This window comes from Schistocerca americana, chromosome 4, assembly GCF_021461395.2.
Source record: "Schistocerca americana isolate TAMUIC-IGC-003095 chromosome 4, iqSchAmer2.1, whole genome shotgun sequence".
Classification (NCBI taxonomy): domain Eukaryota; kingdom Metazoa; phylum Arthropoda; class Insecta; order Orthoptera; family Acrididae; genus Schistocerca; species Schistocerca americana.
This window is the reverse complement of record NC_060122.1, coordinates 789,601,702-789,619,435: the sequence shown is the minus strand read 5'-3', so window position 1 is coordinate 789,619,435 and position 17,734 is coordinate 789,601,702. Positions and strand designations below refer to the sequence as shown.

The 17,734-nt window shown below is 43.1% G+C and overlaps 1 protein-coding gene across 2 annotated transcripts in view; it reads left to right on the top strand.

Moving 5' to 3' along the window:
* Window positions 1-17,734, top strand: part of LOC124612952 (atrial natriuretic peptide receptor 1-like) — a 1,199,832-nt gene that overhangs the window by 978,129 nt on the left and 203,969 nt on the right. For both annotated transcript variants that reach the window (XM_047141468.1, XM_047141467.1), the window contains one exon: window positions 7,640-7,811. In XM_047141468.1, the coding sequence (XP_046997424.1) occupies window positions 7,640-7,811 (172 nt within the window). The remainder of the gene's footprint in view (window positions 1-7,639; window positions 7,812-17,734) is intronic.

Sequence of the window (17,734 nt, the reverse complement as noted above, 5' to 3'; positions counted from 1 at the left end):
TACTAACCACTGTCTTTAGCAAAGCAACTGAGTAAGGACCACACTTAGATTTTATTTTATTCACACCACAGTGAAAATACTGGTTGTACTGTCGGAGTAAGAAGTTTTTTCCCGGTGCCTCGTTCTTTTTTATCAACTGTGTTTAATTCAGCAGTTTGCTAAAGATAAGTCTTCGAATTAATTGTAAAAGTAATCTGTGTAAGAAAATGTGAGCCATAGTGCAACAAGGAGTTTTCCTTCATTCTGTCACATCAACTTGTATTGCTTTCAGTGTTACATGCCTTAATCGGTAAAAGCGGAACCCTTATAGGATAATTTGGTTATCCGTCTGTCTGTCTGTCTGTGTTTTTCCCGACTGTCAAGAACTTTAATTCTCAGGAAAGGGTGTACTATGAAGTTGAAATTTATGTCACATACCGAGGTCTACCGCCCCTTGACGGTGCAAGAAAGTGAAGCTCATAAGTCAATACAAAGCTACGGCAATTAATGCCACATGTTGTTACGAACAAAAAATTAGATTCGTGGTGCGGTTTCCGGTTTAATTAGCATTGAAGCTAACCATTCAGGTCGTTGTGTGCACACATTCAAGTAGCCTAACAGAAAAAGAAATTGCTCTGAGCACTATGGGACTTAACATCTGAGGTCATCAGTCCCCTAGAACTTAGGACTACTTAAACATAGCTAACCTAAGGCCATCACACACATCCATGCCCGAGGCAGGATTCGAACCTGCGACCGAAGCGGTCTCACGGTTCCAGACTGAAGCGGCTAGAACCGCTCGGCTACAACGGCCGGCGGAGCCTAACAGAGAAGGTGTTGCCAAACTGTTTGCTTTCGTAACAAAAACTGGACATAGGACAGTATTAAGGATTGATTACTGTGTAAGAGCTGAGCGGTCTCGTATGCTGTAACCTAAGCTATGAAAACAACCGACACTAATTGTATCTGTCAGGTTGCTTGAATTTGAGTGCGCAGCGACCTGTTTGGCTAACTTCAATGTTAATTAAATCGGAAACATTGCAGGCGTCAGCGTAGCGTATCTACAATAAATGTTGGGTTTGGAACTATACAACATTTAGTATATAATGAAGTTCTTGTAACTGCTGTATAGTTTAGTTCTTTGGACGTGACGTGTATTTAAATACACTCAGTGAGTTACATAAAACAAATGTCCAGTGCAGTTGTACTGGCACACTCAGGGTTCCGTACGAACTGCACTATGTACATTGATACTTTATACATTCCGGGACTAGAGGATACTTACCAACTTCGCCTGTTATCTACACTGATACTGGCAAGATATCGGTCCAAGGTATTCCAAGATTTTCGACAATATCTTAATTCAAGTTTGAAGTCTGATAACAAATGAAAAAGGCAATTTTTTTCTTGTGATATAATTAAAAACTAACAATCTCAGATTTTTTCCTGTGTTTATACTGTGTAACATCGCTTCTTGTCAGATTTGATGAGAATCACCTTACATGTTTTGATTGTGAGTTTCCGAGTACCAAAATACGAAGGCAGTTCGGAAAGTAAGTTCCGTTTCAAATTTTCTCCGTGACGCTTCTACGACCCCAGTTCCGCTCATGCGCAATAGTATCTCTGGTTGAGACAGAACGAAATGACGCCATTCAGAGCTCGCATTGTGTTGTGTATTGTTCAAAGTGATTGTTTGTAATAGCATCGTTAATCGAAAATCTCTGCACGTGTGAACTGCGATCTGTGACTCGTTTTATGAATGCTAAGAACTTTAAGCCAAGTAACATTCATCGACAAATATGTGAAGCTTACGGAGAAAATGCAATGAATGCTTCAGTGATGAGAAGATGGGACCGACAATTTAGGGAGGTGTGTGATGAAGTGCATGACGAAGAACCAAGTGGACTCCCATCTGTGGTTTCTGATGCACTGGTTAGTGCAGTCCAAGAAATGATTAAGAAAAACCGTAAGTTTGTGATTAATGCTATTGCTCGTCAACTGACACAAATTTCGCGAACAGTAATTTACGAGACGGTAACTGAAAAACTGGGCTTTCGTAAATTTTGCGCACGTTGGGTGCCTATAATTCTTAGTGAGCAACACAAACAACAACGGATGTGCAGCGCGCTTGATTCTTTGGCGGGCTACAATGACAATGACGACAAATTTTTACCTCAGATAGTCACCGGGGATGAAACTTGTGTTGCTTATGAAACCCTAGAAACGAAACGGCATTCGATGGAGTGGCGGCACACTCCGTCCCCGGCAAGGGTTAAACCCAAGAAACTCTTGACTCCCTGAAAATTCAGGTGCACAGTGTTTTGGGACAGAAGAGGCGTTTCACTGACTGATTTTTTACCACGAGCACAAACAAGCAATAAGGACTCTAAGAAATTTTAGCATATTGCAGCCCCGTCAGCAACCGTGATAAACTAAGATATTGCAAGATCCGCCTCAGTTGCGCAAATTTTCTAGTCTTTACCCAGGTTTCGGCTAGAATAGTCTAGCCTTCTTCAGAAGTATAAAATAACTATAACATGCCAGTGCAAGGCTCAGTCAACATTAAAAATTAAAACCTATAGTACCGTGGTACCATGTCGAATTAAAACTACTTAACTGAAGTCCAACGCCGGTATCACTTCACCACGCGGTCGGTTAGCAGCGGCAACTACGTTGGCACTGACGCAGAGTTGCGCTGAGAAACATCTTAAGCAATAAGGACGTCTATTGCGAGCCGCTTAAGAAATTGCGGCACGCAATATAGAACAAGAGTAACGGAATGATCTCAAAAGGTGTGGTTTTCATTCACGACAACGCCCGATCACACACTGCGAATGTGACAAAACAACTCTTTCAGAGCTTTGGCTGGGACGTTTTTGGCCGTCCTCCGTTCAGTCCCGACCTCGCTCCAAGCGATTATCGTCTCTTTTGGCTCTAACGTGTTTCTTGGTGGTAACTGCGTCAACAACGATGAAGAGATAAAAGAACGTGTTACGACATGGTTGCCGGCTGCTGTGGCCTAGCGGTCCTACACGCTTCAGTCCGGAACCGCGCTGCTGCTACGGTCGCAGGTTCGAATCCTGCCTCGGGCATTGATGTGTGTGATATCCTTAGGTTAGTTAGGTTTAGGTAGTTCTACGTCAAGGGGACTGATGACCTCAGTCCTATAGTGCTTAGAGCCATTTGAACCATTTTTTTTAACCACATGGCTGACAACACAGGCGGCAACATTCTGTGACGAGCGAATACATAAACTTACAACACGCTGTGAGAGATGACTGGAAAACTACAGGGGCCACACTGAAAAATAGTCTAAGTGTTACAGATTTTTGTGAAATAAATTGCTTTCTTAATCTGTATTCGATTCCTTTTTGGTTACCAAACGGAACTCATTTTAGGAACTAGCCTCATAAGTGGCAGAAATTGTCGTATCTTTCGACTGAACTGACTTAGAAGCTTAAAATTTGTACATCGCCAAGACACCAAAGACATTAATAGCCGACATGAATTTTAACTTGTAGACCAACCTGTTACAGAGAGAAAACATATTAAAAGATGGTCAGACAAAAGCACAGGCGGATAAAGAATAAAAAAGAAATGTTTTTCGTGTTAGCATAATTAAAAATTAACAGTCTCAGGATTTTCATCTTTACTTTTATGTGAAACCTTGTTTTTGTCAAATTTCATGAATGTAGGTCAACGGGAAGTAACCTATATATTTTGAAGAGTGAGTTTTCGAGTTTCAAAATGTGTAACATAAAGTTCAGTATCTTTTGACTGCATCGACTTATAAGCTTTAAATCTGTACTTGGTCTAAGGACCGTAGACATTAGTATGTGGCATAAATTTTAACTTAATACGCCAGTCTGTCCCAGAGAAAAAGCGTCTTAACAGACGGACAAACAAACACGCAGGTGGATGAAAAAGACAAAAAATATTTTTAGTGTTATATAATTGCAGATTAATATTTTAGGATTCTTTTCCCTTTACTTGTAACGCGAAACCTTGCTTCTTGGCAAATACCATGATTCTACGTCAACGGGGCTAGGGGACTGATGACCTCAGATGTTAAGTCCCATAGTGCTCAGAGCCATTTGAACCATATAACTCGGTATAAACGCAGTCAGCTCTGTGCGATGTTAGTATGTGCCTGCGTGCCTTTACAGCAGATAGAAAACTGACAAAAATAGTGACAATGCTTGTTGGGTACATGAACCACTATCGTGAAAGTGAAATGTGGAAAGCCGGCCGGTGTGGCCGAGAGGTTCTAGGCGCTACAGTCTGGAACTGCGCGACCGCTACGGTTGCAGGTTCGAATCCTGCCTCGGGCATTGATGTGTGTGATGTCCTTAGGTTAGTTTGGTTTAAGTAGTTCCAAGTTCTAGGGGACTGATAACCTTAGAAGTTGAGTCCCATAGTGCTCAGAGCCATTTGAACCATTTTGAAATGGGAGTACCATATACATTTTGATCAGTGACATAAATGGCCTTATCTATTGAATGCATTGACTTACAGGCTTAAACTTCTTACATCGCCAAGGGACCATAGATCTTAACATGTGACATAAACTTGAACGTGATGCGTTTACTCGCCCCTGAGAAAATGGGTTCTTAACGCATTAAGTACCAGTGTCCTATTTTGAGGACAGAGCACATATTTATTTATAAATACAAAATAAGCTATTAATTTGCAACTATTACTGTTCTGGGTCATTTGTTGATGCTTTTTATAACAAATGTACGCTGACAGGAAATTAAAAGCAATAAATCCTACCATTAATTAATTATTGAATACTAAGGCACACTTTTCGTTATTACAGGTATTTACTTTGTCAACAATTTAGTAGTATTTGAAATATGTGTCAAAGATCTTTTTCTGTTTATTTATAGTGAACAATGTGTATTTTAAATTACTTGCATTGTTAGCTCAATTGCAGTTATATTCACTGTTTTCCATTGTTATAAAATTTGATGTACTCGAAAGAGGACACTGGGACTTGGTGTTATCATTTCAGTTATTTGTATTGATGCACGTTCGAATATGAAACTCTGCTACTGCGGATGTATTTTCTTTTTAGAACGTGGTAATTTTACCAGATTTTGTTGCTGAGGTAAGTAACGACCCCTCTTTTATAAATATACGAGGGCAGTTCAATAAGTAATGCAACACATTTTTTTTCTCGGCCAATTTTGGTTGAAAAAACCGGAAATTTCTTGTGGAATATTTTCAAACATTTCCGCTTCGTCTCGTATAGTTTTATTGACTTCCGACGGGTGGCAACGCTGTAAGGAGCTGTTAAAATGGCGTCTGCAACGGATGTGCGTTGCAAACAACGGGCAGTGATCGAGTTTCTTTTGGCGGAAAACCAGGGCATCTCAGATATTCATAGGCGCTTGCAGAATGTCTACGGTGATCTGGCAGTGGACAAAAGCACGGTGAGTCGTTGGGCAAAGCGTGTGTCATCATCGCCGCAAGGTCAAGCAAGACTGTCTGATCTCCCGCGTGCGGGCCGGCCGTGCACAGCTGTGACTCCTGCAATGGGGGAGCGTGCGAACACACTCGTTCGAGATGATCGACGGATCACCATCAAACAACTCAGTGCTCAACTTGACATCTCTGTTGGTAGTGCTGTCACAATTGTTCACCAGTTGGGATATTCAAAGGTTTGTTCCCGCTGGGTCCCTCGTTGTCTAACCGAACACCATAAAGAGCAAAGGAGAATCATCTGTGCGGAATTGCTTGCTCGTCATGTGGCTGAGGGTGACAATTTCTTGTCAAAGATTGTTACAGGCGATGAAACATGGGTTCATCACTTCGAACCTGAAACAAAACGGCAATCAATGGAGTGGCGCCACACCCACTCCCCTACCAAGAAAAAGTTTAAAGCCATACCCTCAGCCGGTAAAGTCATGGTTACAGTCTTCTGGGACCCTGAAGGGGTTATTCTGTTCGATGTCCTTCCCCATGGTCAAACGATCACCTCTGAAGTGTATTGTGCTACTCTTCAGAAATTGAAGGAACGACTTCAGCGTGTTCGTAGGCACAAAAATCTGAACGAACTTCTCCTTCTTCATGAAAACGCAAGACCTCACACAAGTCTTCGCACCCGAGAGGAGCTCTGTGGACTGTTCTTCCTCATGCACCCTACAGCCCCGATCTCGCACCGTCGGATTTCCATATGTTTGGCCCAATGAAGGACGCAATCCGTGGGAGGCACTACGCAGATGATGAAGAAGTTATTGATGCAGTACGACGTTGGCTCCGACATCGACCAGTGGAATGGTACCGCGCAGGCATACAGGCCCTCATTTCAAGGTGGCGTAAGGCCGTAGTATTAAATGGAGATTACGTTGAAAAATAGTGTTGTGTAGCTAAAAGATTGGGGAATAACCTGGTGTATTACAATGCTGAATAAAACAACCCCTGTTTCAGAAAAAAAAGTGTTGCATTACTTACTGAACTGCCCTCGTATATTACAGTATATGAAGTTATTTTGAATTTTAGAGCGTATTATGTAAGTATATTTATGAATACGTTACCCATTAGTAAATAATACAGTTCCAGATGAACAGAGTTATTTGCACATTCCCTTTTCTGTAGTTTGTGATAATGTATTATTCTTTCATTTCACTTTATTTTATTGCATTTTGTTTCATTTCATTTTATATAGATTATAAGGGCCTTCAGACGAGATAGATACCTCACTAACGAATAAATAGAAGAAATAATAAACAGTGACGCATTCTGTAATGTAGTGTTAGATGATCAGGACCATATTGATATCACCGTATGACCTCCTGAGGTAGACTATATGACCAACGAAGAAGAAGGTCCAGACGATGTTACTGGAACAGTGGAAGTCTCAGTTGTGCCAGGGGCTATTGAATTACATTATGTTGCATCAGAGAATAACGAAAAAACTGTATGTAAAACTTCACTGCCAAGTACGTCCCAAGTTTCCAAAAGTAAATCGAAGAATGCCACTCGTAAATGTCTGGCTCTTCTACAGACTAGTACGTGGGAAAAATGCACTGGATTTACTGGATTTCAGACGTGCTGTTACAGTTACATACCTGAAATTGGACACTGGAAAACCGAATATTGGATGTCCAATGGAATACCCATGAAATCAGTTGAAACTGATACCAGACATCAGGTTTGATGGAATTGGTCATATGATTGACAATAGAAGCATGCAAAGAAGATGTGCAAGAACTAAATGCAACCGGAAACCAAAAACATATAGTGTTAAATGCCGTGTAACACTGTGTGTGAAGTGTTGTGTAACATTTCATAAGAAATAAATAGTTAAGACTTGAATACAATTTAAGATTCTATATGATACTGTTAGATCCCAGTGTCCTATTTTGAGGACGGCCATTATATCAGCATGTATAAATATTCTTTGGCTATTTTTGTACTGATTGTGGTTCATACACTATGTACATCATAATTCAGGAGTAAAAAATTCAATTTAAAAAAAAATTAATTTGGGTCTTAATGTGTTAAGAGTCGGACAGGCGGTCAGACAGGTAGACGGACAACAAAGTGATCCTTTAAGGGTTCGGTTTTTACAGACTGAGGCACGAAATTCTAAAAAATGATCTTATCAAAATGTCGTTCTCCCGTTGCTACTTACCTGTGGCCGCACATGTTACAGGGCATGAGCTACCTGCACACCAGCGACATCCGCTCGCACGGCAACCTCAAGTCGTCCAACTGCGTGGTGGACAGCCGCTTCGTGCTCAAGATCACCGACTTCGGCCTGCACTGCCTGCGCGGAGGCGTCGGCGACGAGTCTGACGACCAGGACTCGTACGCCTACTGGAGGCGTGAGTACAAACACCTGTTTCAGTGGCCCGAGCACGGCGCCCTGTGGGACCTTCCGTACGCGCGCTGGACCACCAAGTACACGCCCTTCCGGGACTGCGCCGCCGACGGCGACACGTACGCCTACTGGAGGCGTGAGTACCCCGGCCCGAGTGCCCGTTGCCCGTGGCGGCTTTGGTGGCAGGCGCCGCCGCCTGGCTTGGCCTTCCCGCTTGGTGTTGGTGTGGCAGAGAACGAGCTAAACCCGATCGTGTGCTGTAGGCCCGACACCCGCCAACCAGTCCAAGCGTCGACTCGGAGTGGTCGCTTCACGGGAAAAGCAGCTTTTGCACCCTTCGTAGTCTGTGAGAAAATTGAAGAGCAATCGTGCGATTTTCCGTCAACTTTACCCAGCTCGCTCAGAAGGTGGCAGTACTGGCTGTTTCCTACCGCTGTACCTGCCCTGCCGAAGCGCGTCAACCCTGTAATGTACTTGCCCACTGCAGCGGACAGCTCTCCATGTTGCTTCTTCGGCGTTTTTAGTCCTGAGGTTGCAAATGCACGCAGTGCACTTCAGTTGACAGTCCCTACTTGTACAGTGTCCCACTTGCATCTGCAGCCTCAGAACTGACTGAAAGCACCAAAGAAGCGACCATAAACTGCTGTCCAGTGTTCACTGCAGTGGACATTTACACCACGGGGCTAAATTGAAGTAGTCAGATTACGCAGACATGGTCAGACAGTCAACAAGTCTCAACTGCAGGTTGCCTGTCTAACAGACGCCAGGGGCACCAAAAAATTGAGTTCCAGCGTTTTTATGCTTGTCAACTGAATTTAAAAATTAAAATGTCATTATCTACTCATTACCACCCCTACTCTTAAGTGGAAGTTTTAATACAGTAAGACAAGTGTTGACGCTGGGGACGCGCCTTGAGTCAGTGTAACTCATGGCGTCCCAATGACCCAGAATAAATTTGTCCAGTGTTTGAGAATGAGACTACTTAGCGACTTCCAACAAACTTTACACACAATTTCGGACCTTTAAGAAACGCATTTCCTTGACACACCCACAAAATAATGAAAAAATGGAGAAAAGTACATCGCCGACTACATTTTCACTGTTTGTACGGTAAAATTTCCGCATCAGAGACGACATTTGAATTTACCAGCACCTGCATCCCCCCACCCCCTCAAAAAATTCTCGATTTATTACATATATGAAACTACTTCAAACGTCTGATTTTCTTTTAATGATGCACAAATTTACGCATGAGACGCGGATGAAACGCTATAGCGGAGAAAAGGGGAAGTGGCTAAGGAAACGTATTCCACCTTTTAAGCTGAGTGGTAATAGATGGAGATGCGTAGAAATGAGTAATTATAATCTCCAGCTGTTGAAGTATTTTATCAGCATGGTTAAGTTACTTTAGGATCAAATTAAGTTCTTCAAATGATCCACATCTCACAAAGTTGCCAAATGGCCGCTCTGCCCGACATGTTTGGCAAAAATATACCACACAGTTTTAAACCAAAAAATAAGGCATAAAAATCTGTTTCAACACGGGCTAGATATACTCAATCGTAAAAGATATCACTGACGCTCTTCAGAAATAAATGTCAAACTTTTCTCTTCAACTCCTTTACAGGGTTCGTGGGCTCAGATGAAGCACAAATGAAACTTAATCCACTGTTGTTCTGCCTTTGAATTCGACATTTTTTTAGCAGTACATGCTCCCTGTCTTTGGTGTTGTTTCTGAAATGATCTCTTCTAGGGTTCGTTTTCCTCCTATTATTATTCTTCTTTTTGCTACCTTTCTTCTCTTCGGCTGCTTTACGCTTTTCCATCTGTTAAATTTATTTTCTTCTCTCTCTTTAATCTTCCTTTGGGTCACTGTTGTGAGGACATTTTGTAAGCAGGTCTGTGGCCGCGGAATCCTCCTTTTGGCCGCTGTCTTTACATTTCCCCCTACACAAAGTGGCCAAAAGCCACCGCTGAGATGGCCGCTATGCCAGAATTGACACCTTCACACATAAAATGCTGTATACTCTCTAAGAACAGGAGCAAAATTTCAATAACGAAAGGGAATTATTCAGTGAAGATATGATGCTTTCTACACAGTTTCATTAAAAAGATTAAGACACATTCCATCTCCACAATAAATAGACAAACTGACCACCTACCCTACATCACGATAACTAAAATCCGTAAAAATTGTTATAACTCTGAAAAGCGGCACAGTAAACAGGTCAGACTTCATAGGGTGATTGGGTCCTCTAGAGAGAATAAGTTAAAGCATTTCCCGCGCGATGGCAACACCTTATATCCCTTAGGTCCCCAATAGCCCCCTTGGCTTGCCATGGACACCTTGTCCACCTGTCTTTGTTACGGCATGCATCTACTGGAAAAAATACCGAAATATTAATGAGAAATTGGGCTGAAAGTCTTCGTTCACCACCTTCTGGCAGACACTATCAAAATAAGATTACCAGTACACGTATGTGTTGATAAAAGGCTTCATTTGGATCGAATACGTAAATTTGTGCAAATTTTCGCTCCGCTTCATTATCAGAACACCTCATATAATCCTGACATTTTGTCGGTGGCGTTTGGGTTGATCCTGTAAAACACACAGAAAAATGTAAAAAGATTTATGTGTCTACTACACATATAAAACACAACGCCAGTCCGTCTTAATGCGTGATTGCTAAAACGAAGTCCGTTGTTGATGAGAGATTCGACTGGATACATTCAAAATTAACAATTATCACAATACCTTAGAGTTTTTCGAATTAGATCGAGAACCACTACACGGATTATAAAAAACATTTCAGCAATGTACAGCATAGCTGTTGGGAAAATGTTTCGAGCCATAGTTATTACAATCGTATGAATGTGACGGAAGTGTATAAAGACTCTTTCATTAAGAGTGATATATTTTTAATTTGAAGAAAAAATAGAGAACACTCAACGTATCAAAGTAAACTGTGGTATATTTTAGAGCTTACACAATGCTGCTTTTCTGAACAAAATATCGTTCAAATGTCCATCACGGCTTTGAACACACTGACGCGTCATTGTGTCCAACATTGTGGCGATATGTCTGCGGTAACCTGACAGATGTCCGCCTCCAAATTTTCCAAAGTTTGTGGCTTGTTAGCGTGGACCTGGGCTTTGATGTGGCCCCAAAGACAAAAATCTGTGTATGTTAAATCAAACGACCGTGAAAGCCAATTCACAAATGCACGTCTTGAGATGATGCGGTCGCCAAATGTTTACCTCAGCAAATCGAGCGTAGCGTCAGCTGTGTGGCACGTAGCGCTATCCTGCTGGAAGCTGGAAAGTACATTTTTTCAGCATCTCTGCTCTCCAGTCCTGGCCACAGAAATTCCTCTCATCATCTCGAAAGAAATAAGGGCCAATAATGCCGCCACGCCGTAAACCGTACCACGCAGTGACTTTTCTGAATGCAATGGACCTCATGGACCACTTGTGAGTTATTCTCGCTCCAGTAGCGACAATTTTGCATACTGTCAACGCCTCTAAGACAAAAATGAGCCTTGTCTGAGAACATGATTTTTGCACTGAAATCAGGATCAGCTCCCAATTGCTGTACAGCCCAATGAGCGAACATACGACGCAGTCTGTGATTGTTTCGCTTCAGCTCTTGAGTCAATACTGCTTTGTTCGGACGCAGGTTTAAATCTTTACGCATGATTCGGTAACTCGAAAAATCAGACAGTCGCTACCGTTGAGACTGTGACATTCGGCCCTCCCTCAACACTGGGCGCTACTGCTGCGCCATTCTCCTCACTTCGCGCGTTACATTGTCTACTTGATGGCTTCTGGTCGGGTAGAGTTAAATCCCGCTCAGACTTGGCCGCAGTGTGGCGTACAGCCTGAACAGAGAATCGTTGATGGTGACCAAATTCTCTGGCGAAAAAGCGATGAGCACCCAGAAATGAGCTACCATCTTGGCATAATGTTTTAATGATTTCTAAACATTCAGGAAGCATGAACCGCTGCTTAATTGTGGTGAATATTTTCACACTTTTAAGAACATAAAAAATATCAGAAACTGTAAATGACAATTTTAAAAAGTATCACCTTAATGGAAGATCCTTTGATTAGTGACTGAATGCCTACAGAAGTAACCTTTATCGCCGCTTCTAGGTCCCTTTTCTACATACGACGCCCAACATTCCAAGAGCGACAAAGATTTTACGTACTTTAAACACACACTCCATTGGCGAAAGCGTTTATGTACTAACACTAGCAACTGGTACAGCTCACACAAAACATTTACACCAACAGACGGTACGTGAACGATCGTTAGACAGGAAGCAAGTTCTTAGTGTGGCTCTTCGGTAATTGTTGCACTGTACACGGTAAGGCCACTCCCTCCACCACGACCGGTGCCGCTCACTCTTCAGTTTACAAACAGACTATTTGTGTTTGTAGAGATGTGGGCAATGCATGTGCAATTGATCCGATTTGTATTTGGAGTAGTTACAGGTGAAGTGATCATCGGATTTAGACTACTAACAGCTCTTGTGTTTGGGTGTAGTGTGTAACATCACTAAAATATACTGAACATGCATGTGCTTAGTGTGAATAACAAGTCGCCTCTGGATCAGGTGGAAGTGACCTCTCCGCTGTGTTTTGTACGACATCGACACTGTTGATGCAAGGTGAAATTTGTAAAAGAGAGTGGAAATCCAAATAACTACCCAACACGATAAACGCTTCTTATTATCAATGGTACTTAACAAGCAAAAGTATCCGCGGAAGTGTGAATAGGACTTGCGTACCGCGTGATCCGTAAAGACTTAACTGTGTATGTGGACAGTTCATCCATCCCAAAAAACAGAGAATTTCTGTGGCTTTTGTCTCTTCTCGATATCGATACTGGCAAGACATGAAGATATGTGACATAAATTTTTTTATACCGCAAAGGGACCGTAGCTTTTAGTATGCGACATAAATTTCAACTTGACACGTCTATCCAACCCTGAGGAAAAGGGGTCATAAAAGACAGGCGGTGGATAACATGACGAAGTATTTTTTCGTGTGGTATAGTTACAAATTAAAAGTTTTCAATTTCATCCTCTTGCTTTAACTGTGAAACCTTGCTTCTTGCCAAATTTCGCGATTAGAGGTCAAGAGGCAGAATTGTATGGGTTTTGATCAGTGAGTCTGGGAGTATCAAAATATATTACATAAGTGACCTTATCTTTTGATTCCATTGACGTAGAAGCTTAAATCGTATGCACCGCAAAGGTTTCAATGAATACTAAATTGCATTGCGTGTGTGGTGGAAGTTTGCATCGGAATAAAATAGACACTGCATTATTATATTTATCCACTGACACCAGGCAAGCGACTTGCAAGTAAACTAATCTCAACTTGATACCTTTACCAATTCCTGAGAAAAAGTGGTCATAAGAAACAAACAGACAGCCAGATAGTCCTACTGTCGGATAACAAATTACCAACTATACATTTGTTGCGTGTGGTATAATTACTGCAGAGTCTTGTATCATAGAAAGGAAGGCAGAGGATGTTGTTATGGATGGCCTGTATCCTCCTCCTACAGTGCAAATGCACACGTGGGTTAACACGGTTCTTTATTTACTTGTACAGATAGCTGCTACTGAACTTCAACAGGACCCATGTGTTGTGGTACAAGCCCATCTGTAATAGTCCTCTTGCAGACAATATCGGTAATCTTGCTATTACGCAACTCTGGACGCTATGTACTGTCGTAGCCAAATTACGATGAGTCAGTGAGCCAGTGACAGTGAGTTAGTCCGACAGTCTCTAGGACCCTCTAGCCAGCGGCGGCGGCCTAAATACTTGCGGTCGAGAGGGCATTGGCGGCGTGTGCTTGCGAGTCTGTCTCTGGCCTCTGTCGTGATAGGCGTGCCAGATCGAGAACTTACTATCGATCTCTGCACTATATCTTTGCCGATCGGTGTGCTCGCGACAACTTACGCCAGCACAATTTCAATATTAGGATTTTCGTCTTTTTTCCCTTAATTATATGCGAAAAATCTTTCTTTTTTTTCTTTTTGCCAAATTTCATGATTGTAGGTCACCAGGAAGAACCCTATAGGTTTTGATGTTTGGGTTTGCTAGTATCAAAATATACACTACTGGCCATTAAAATTGCTACACCACGAAGATGACGTATTCCAGACGCGAAATTTAACTGACAGGAAGAAGATGCTGTGATATGCAAATGATTAGCTTTACAGAGCATTCACACAAGGCTGGCGCCGGTGGCGACACCTACAACGTGCTCACGAAAGTTTCCAACCGATTTCTCATACACAAAGTGCAGTTGACCGGCGTTGGCTCGTGAAACGTTGTTGTGATGCCTCGTGTAAGGAGGAGAAATGCGTACCATCACGTTTCCGATTTTGATAACGGTCGGATTGTAGCCTATCGCGATTGCGGTTTATCGTATCGCGACATTGCTGCTAGCGTTGCTCGAGATCCAATGAATATTAGTACAATATGGAATCGGTGGGTTCAGGAGGGTAATACGGAACACCGTGCTGGATCCCAACGGCTTCGTATCACTAGCAGTCTATATGACAGGCATCTTATACGCATGGCTGTAACGGATCGTGCAGCCACGTCTGGATCCCTGAGTCAACAGATGGGGACGCTTACAAGACAACAACTATCTGCACGAACAGTTCGTCGACGTTTGCAGCAGCATGGACTATCAGCTCGGAGATCATGGCTGCGGTGACCCATGACGCTGCATCAAAGAGAGGAGCGCCTGCGATGGTGTACTCAACGACGAACCTGGTTGAACGATTGGCAAAACGTCATTTTTTCGGGTGAATCCAGGTTCTGTTTACAGCATCATGATTGTCGCACCAGCGTTTGGCGACATCGCGGTGAACACTCGTTTGAAGCGTGTATTCGTCATCGCCATACTGGCGTATCACCAGGCGTGATGGTATGGGTTGCCATTGGTTACACGTCTCGGTCACCTCTTGTTCGCATTGACGGAACTTCGAACAGTGGACGTTACATTTCAGATATCTTACGGCCTGTCGCTTTACTCTTCATTCGATCCCTGCGAAACCCTACATTTCAGCAGGATAATGTACGACCGCATGTTGCAGGTCCTATACGGGCCTTTCAGGATGCAGAAAATGTTCGACTGCTGCCCTGGGCAGCACATTCTCCAGATCTCTCACCAATGGAAAACGTCTGGTCAATGGTGGCCAAGGAAGTGTCACAATACGCCAGTCACTACTCTTGATGATCTGTGGAATCGTGTTGAAGCTGCATGGGCAGCTGTACCTGTACACGCCATCCAAGCGCTGTCTGGCTCAATGCCCAGGCGTATAAAGGCCGTTATTACGGCCAGAGGTGGTTGTTCTGGGTACTGATTTCTCTGGATCTATGCACCCAAATTGCGTGAAAATGTAATCACATGTCAGTTCTAGTATAATATATTTGTCGAATGAATACCCTTTATCATCTGCATTTCTTCTTGGTGTAGCAATTTTAATGGCCAGTAGTGTATACTCTAAACTACCGTGTATAATAGCTTAATTTTTTTGTTTCGCCAAGCATCTTGGCAGGTGACATAAATTTCAGGTTAATACCTCAACCCCTAGGCGCTCAGTCCGAAGCAGCTGGAACACTGTCGCAGGTTCGAATCCTGCCTCAGGGATGGATATGTGTGATGTCCTTAGGTTAGTTAGGTTTAAGTAGTTCTAAGTTCTAGGGAACTGATGACCATAGATGTTAAGTCCCATAGTGCTCAGAGCCATTTGAACCAATACCTCAACCCGGTCCTGAGAAAAATGGTCTTAAGGGTCGGACAGACAGGCAGACAGACAACAAAGAGCAATGTATTCGCAGTTGCGAATACGGATTACCAGCAGCTGTGTAATGGAATGACGACTATGAGAAGTTTTGCCATAGCGGGACTAGAACCCAGATTTCCCGCTTATTGTGAGTGGGCGTTTCACCATTTGCCCATCCGAACACGACTCACAGCCAGACACAAACTACCGTATAAGCGAAGCACGTTTCTACATCCTGTACTCGCACATCCATTATGCATATTCCTTAGGGGGGTGACATTTTACTTGTAAGTCACTTGCCCGGTGTCAGTGGATAAATATAATACTTCACTGTTTATTTTATTCCGAATTACGATGTAAAGTTCCTTCAGTCACGGAATGCAATATCGTATTCATCCGCCGACACCGAGAAAGCGACTTTCAAGAAAAATGCCTCGCCGGTACGGGAATATATACTGAATATACAAAGAAACTACTGTAGGCATGCGTATTGAAATACAAAGATATGAAAACAGGAAGAATACGGCGCTGCGTTCGGCATGGCCTTTATAAGACAACAAGCGTATGGCGCAGTTGTTAGATCGGTTATTGCTGCTAGAATGTCAAGTTATCAAGATTTAAGTGAATTTGAACGTGGTGTTATAGTCGGAACACGAGCGATGGGATACAGCATCTCCGAGATAGCGATGAAGTGAAGATTTTCCCGTACGATCATTTCATAAGTTCAAAATGGCTCTGAGCACTATGGGACTTAACATCTGTGGTCATCAGTCCCCTAGAACTTAGAACTACTTAAACCTAACTAACTCGACTCTGCGGCCGCAGCGGTCGCGCGGTTCCAGACTGAAGCGCCTAGAACCGCTCGGCCACACAGGCCGGCATTTCACAAGTGGAGTTGGTGTGATATGGGAACTTCGATACTTCTAGGTACGACTCTGACAGGTGACACGTACGTAAGTATACTGTCTGATCACCTACAACCGTTCATGTCCACTGTGCATTCCGACGCACTTGGGCAATTCCACCAGGCCAATACAATACCCAACACGTCCAGAAATGCTAGAGTGTGGCTGTAGGAACACTCTTTTGAGTTTAAGCACTTCTGCTGGCCACCAAACTCCCGAGATACGAACGTTATTGAGGATATATGGGATGCCTTGCAACGTGGTATTCAGAGATCTCCACATCCTCATACTCTTACGGATTTATGGACAGCCCTGCAGGATTCATGGTGTCAGTTCCCTCCAGCACTACTTCATACATTAATCGAGTCCATGCTACGTCGTGCTGCGGCACTTCTGCGTGCTCGTGGGAGCCATACGCGGTATTAGGCGGGCGTACCAGTTTCTCTGGCTCTTCAGTGTACATAATGGATCCACGAGCACACGTTGTAGACACACTGTTGGCGACCTATGGAAGCTTGGGTCTCGCCGTGAGTCTTCTTCGGATAGGAAAATGGTATGACGACAACTCGCGATAATCCGGAAATCCGGGATCCAGTTCCGGGTCGACACAAATTTTCACTTTCACCATTTAATTATACAGCTGACGGTTGTCCATATTCACAACTGTGGTCATATATCGTACATTTCGTAGCGGCTGTAGTCGCCGGGGCTCCTGTTCCTTCGGAAATGCGGTCTGTTGGTACCGACTGAGGCACGGATCCCTAATATCAGCGCTGTTAAAGAAGACCAGAAGTTTCTGACGTAAGACATACCAGCATATCGCAGGCAGTACCTTTTTGACGACTCTTATCAGATTTGAGACTTTAGTGATTGTGTTGACAGACAGTCAACAGGGATCAGAAAACGTTGTTCTTGTGAAACACAACTAGCTCTTCATTCGTACAAATTGTTGAGTAAGGGATTTCAAATGGATTCCGTATTTATGGATTTCAGGAAGGCTGTACCACACAAGCGGCTTGTAGTGAAATAGCGTGCTTACGGAATATCGTCTCAGTTATGTGACTCTATTCGTGATTTCCTGTCAGAGAGGTCACGGTTCGTAGTAACTGACGGAAAGTCATCCAGTAAAACGGAACTGGTTTCCGGCATTCCCCCAGGTAGTGTTATAGGCCATTTGATGCTCCTCTATACAAACGGTTTGGGAGACA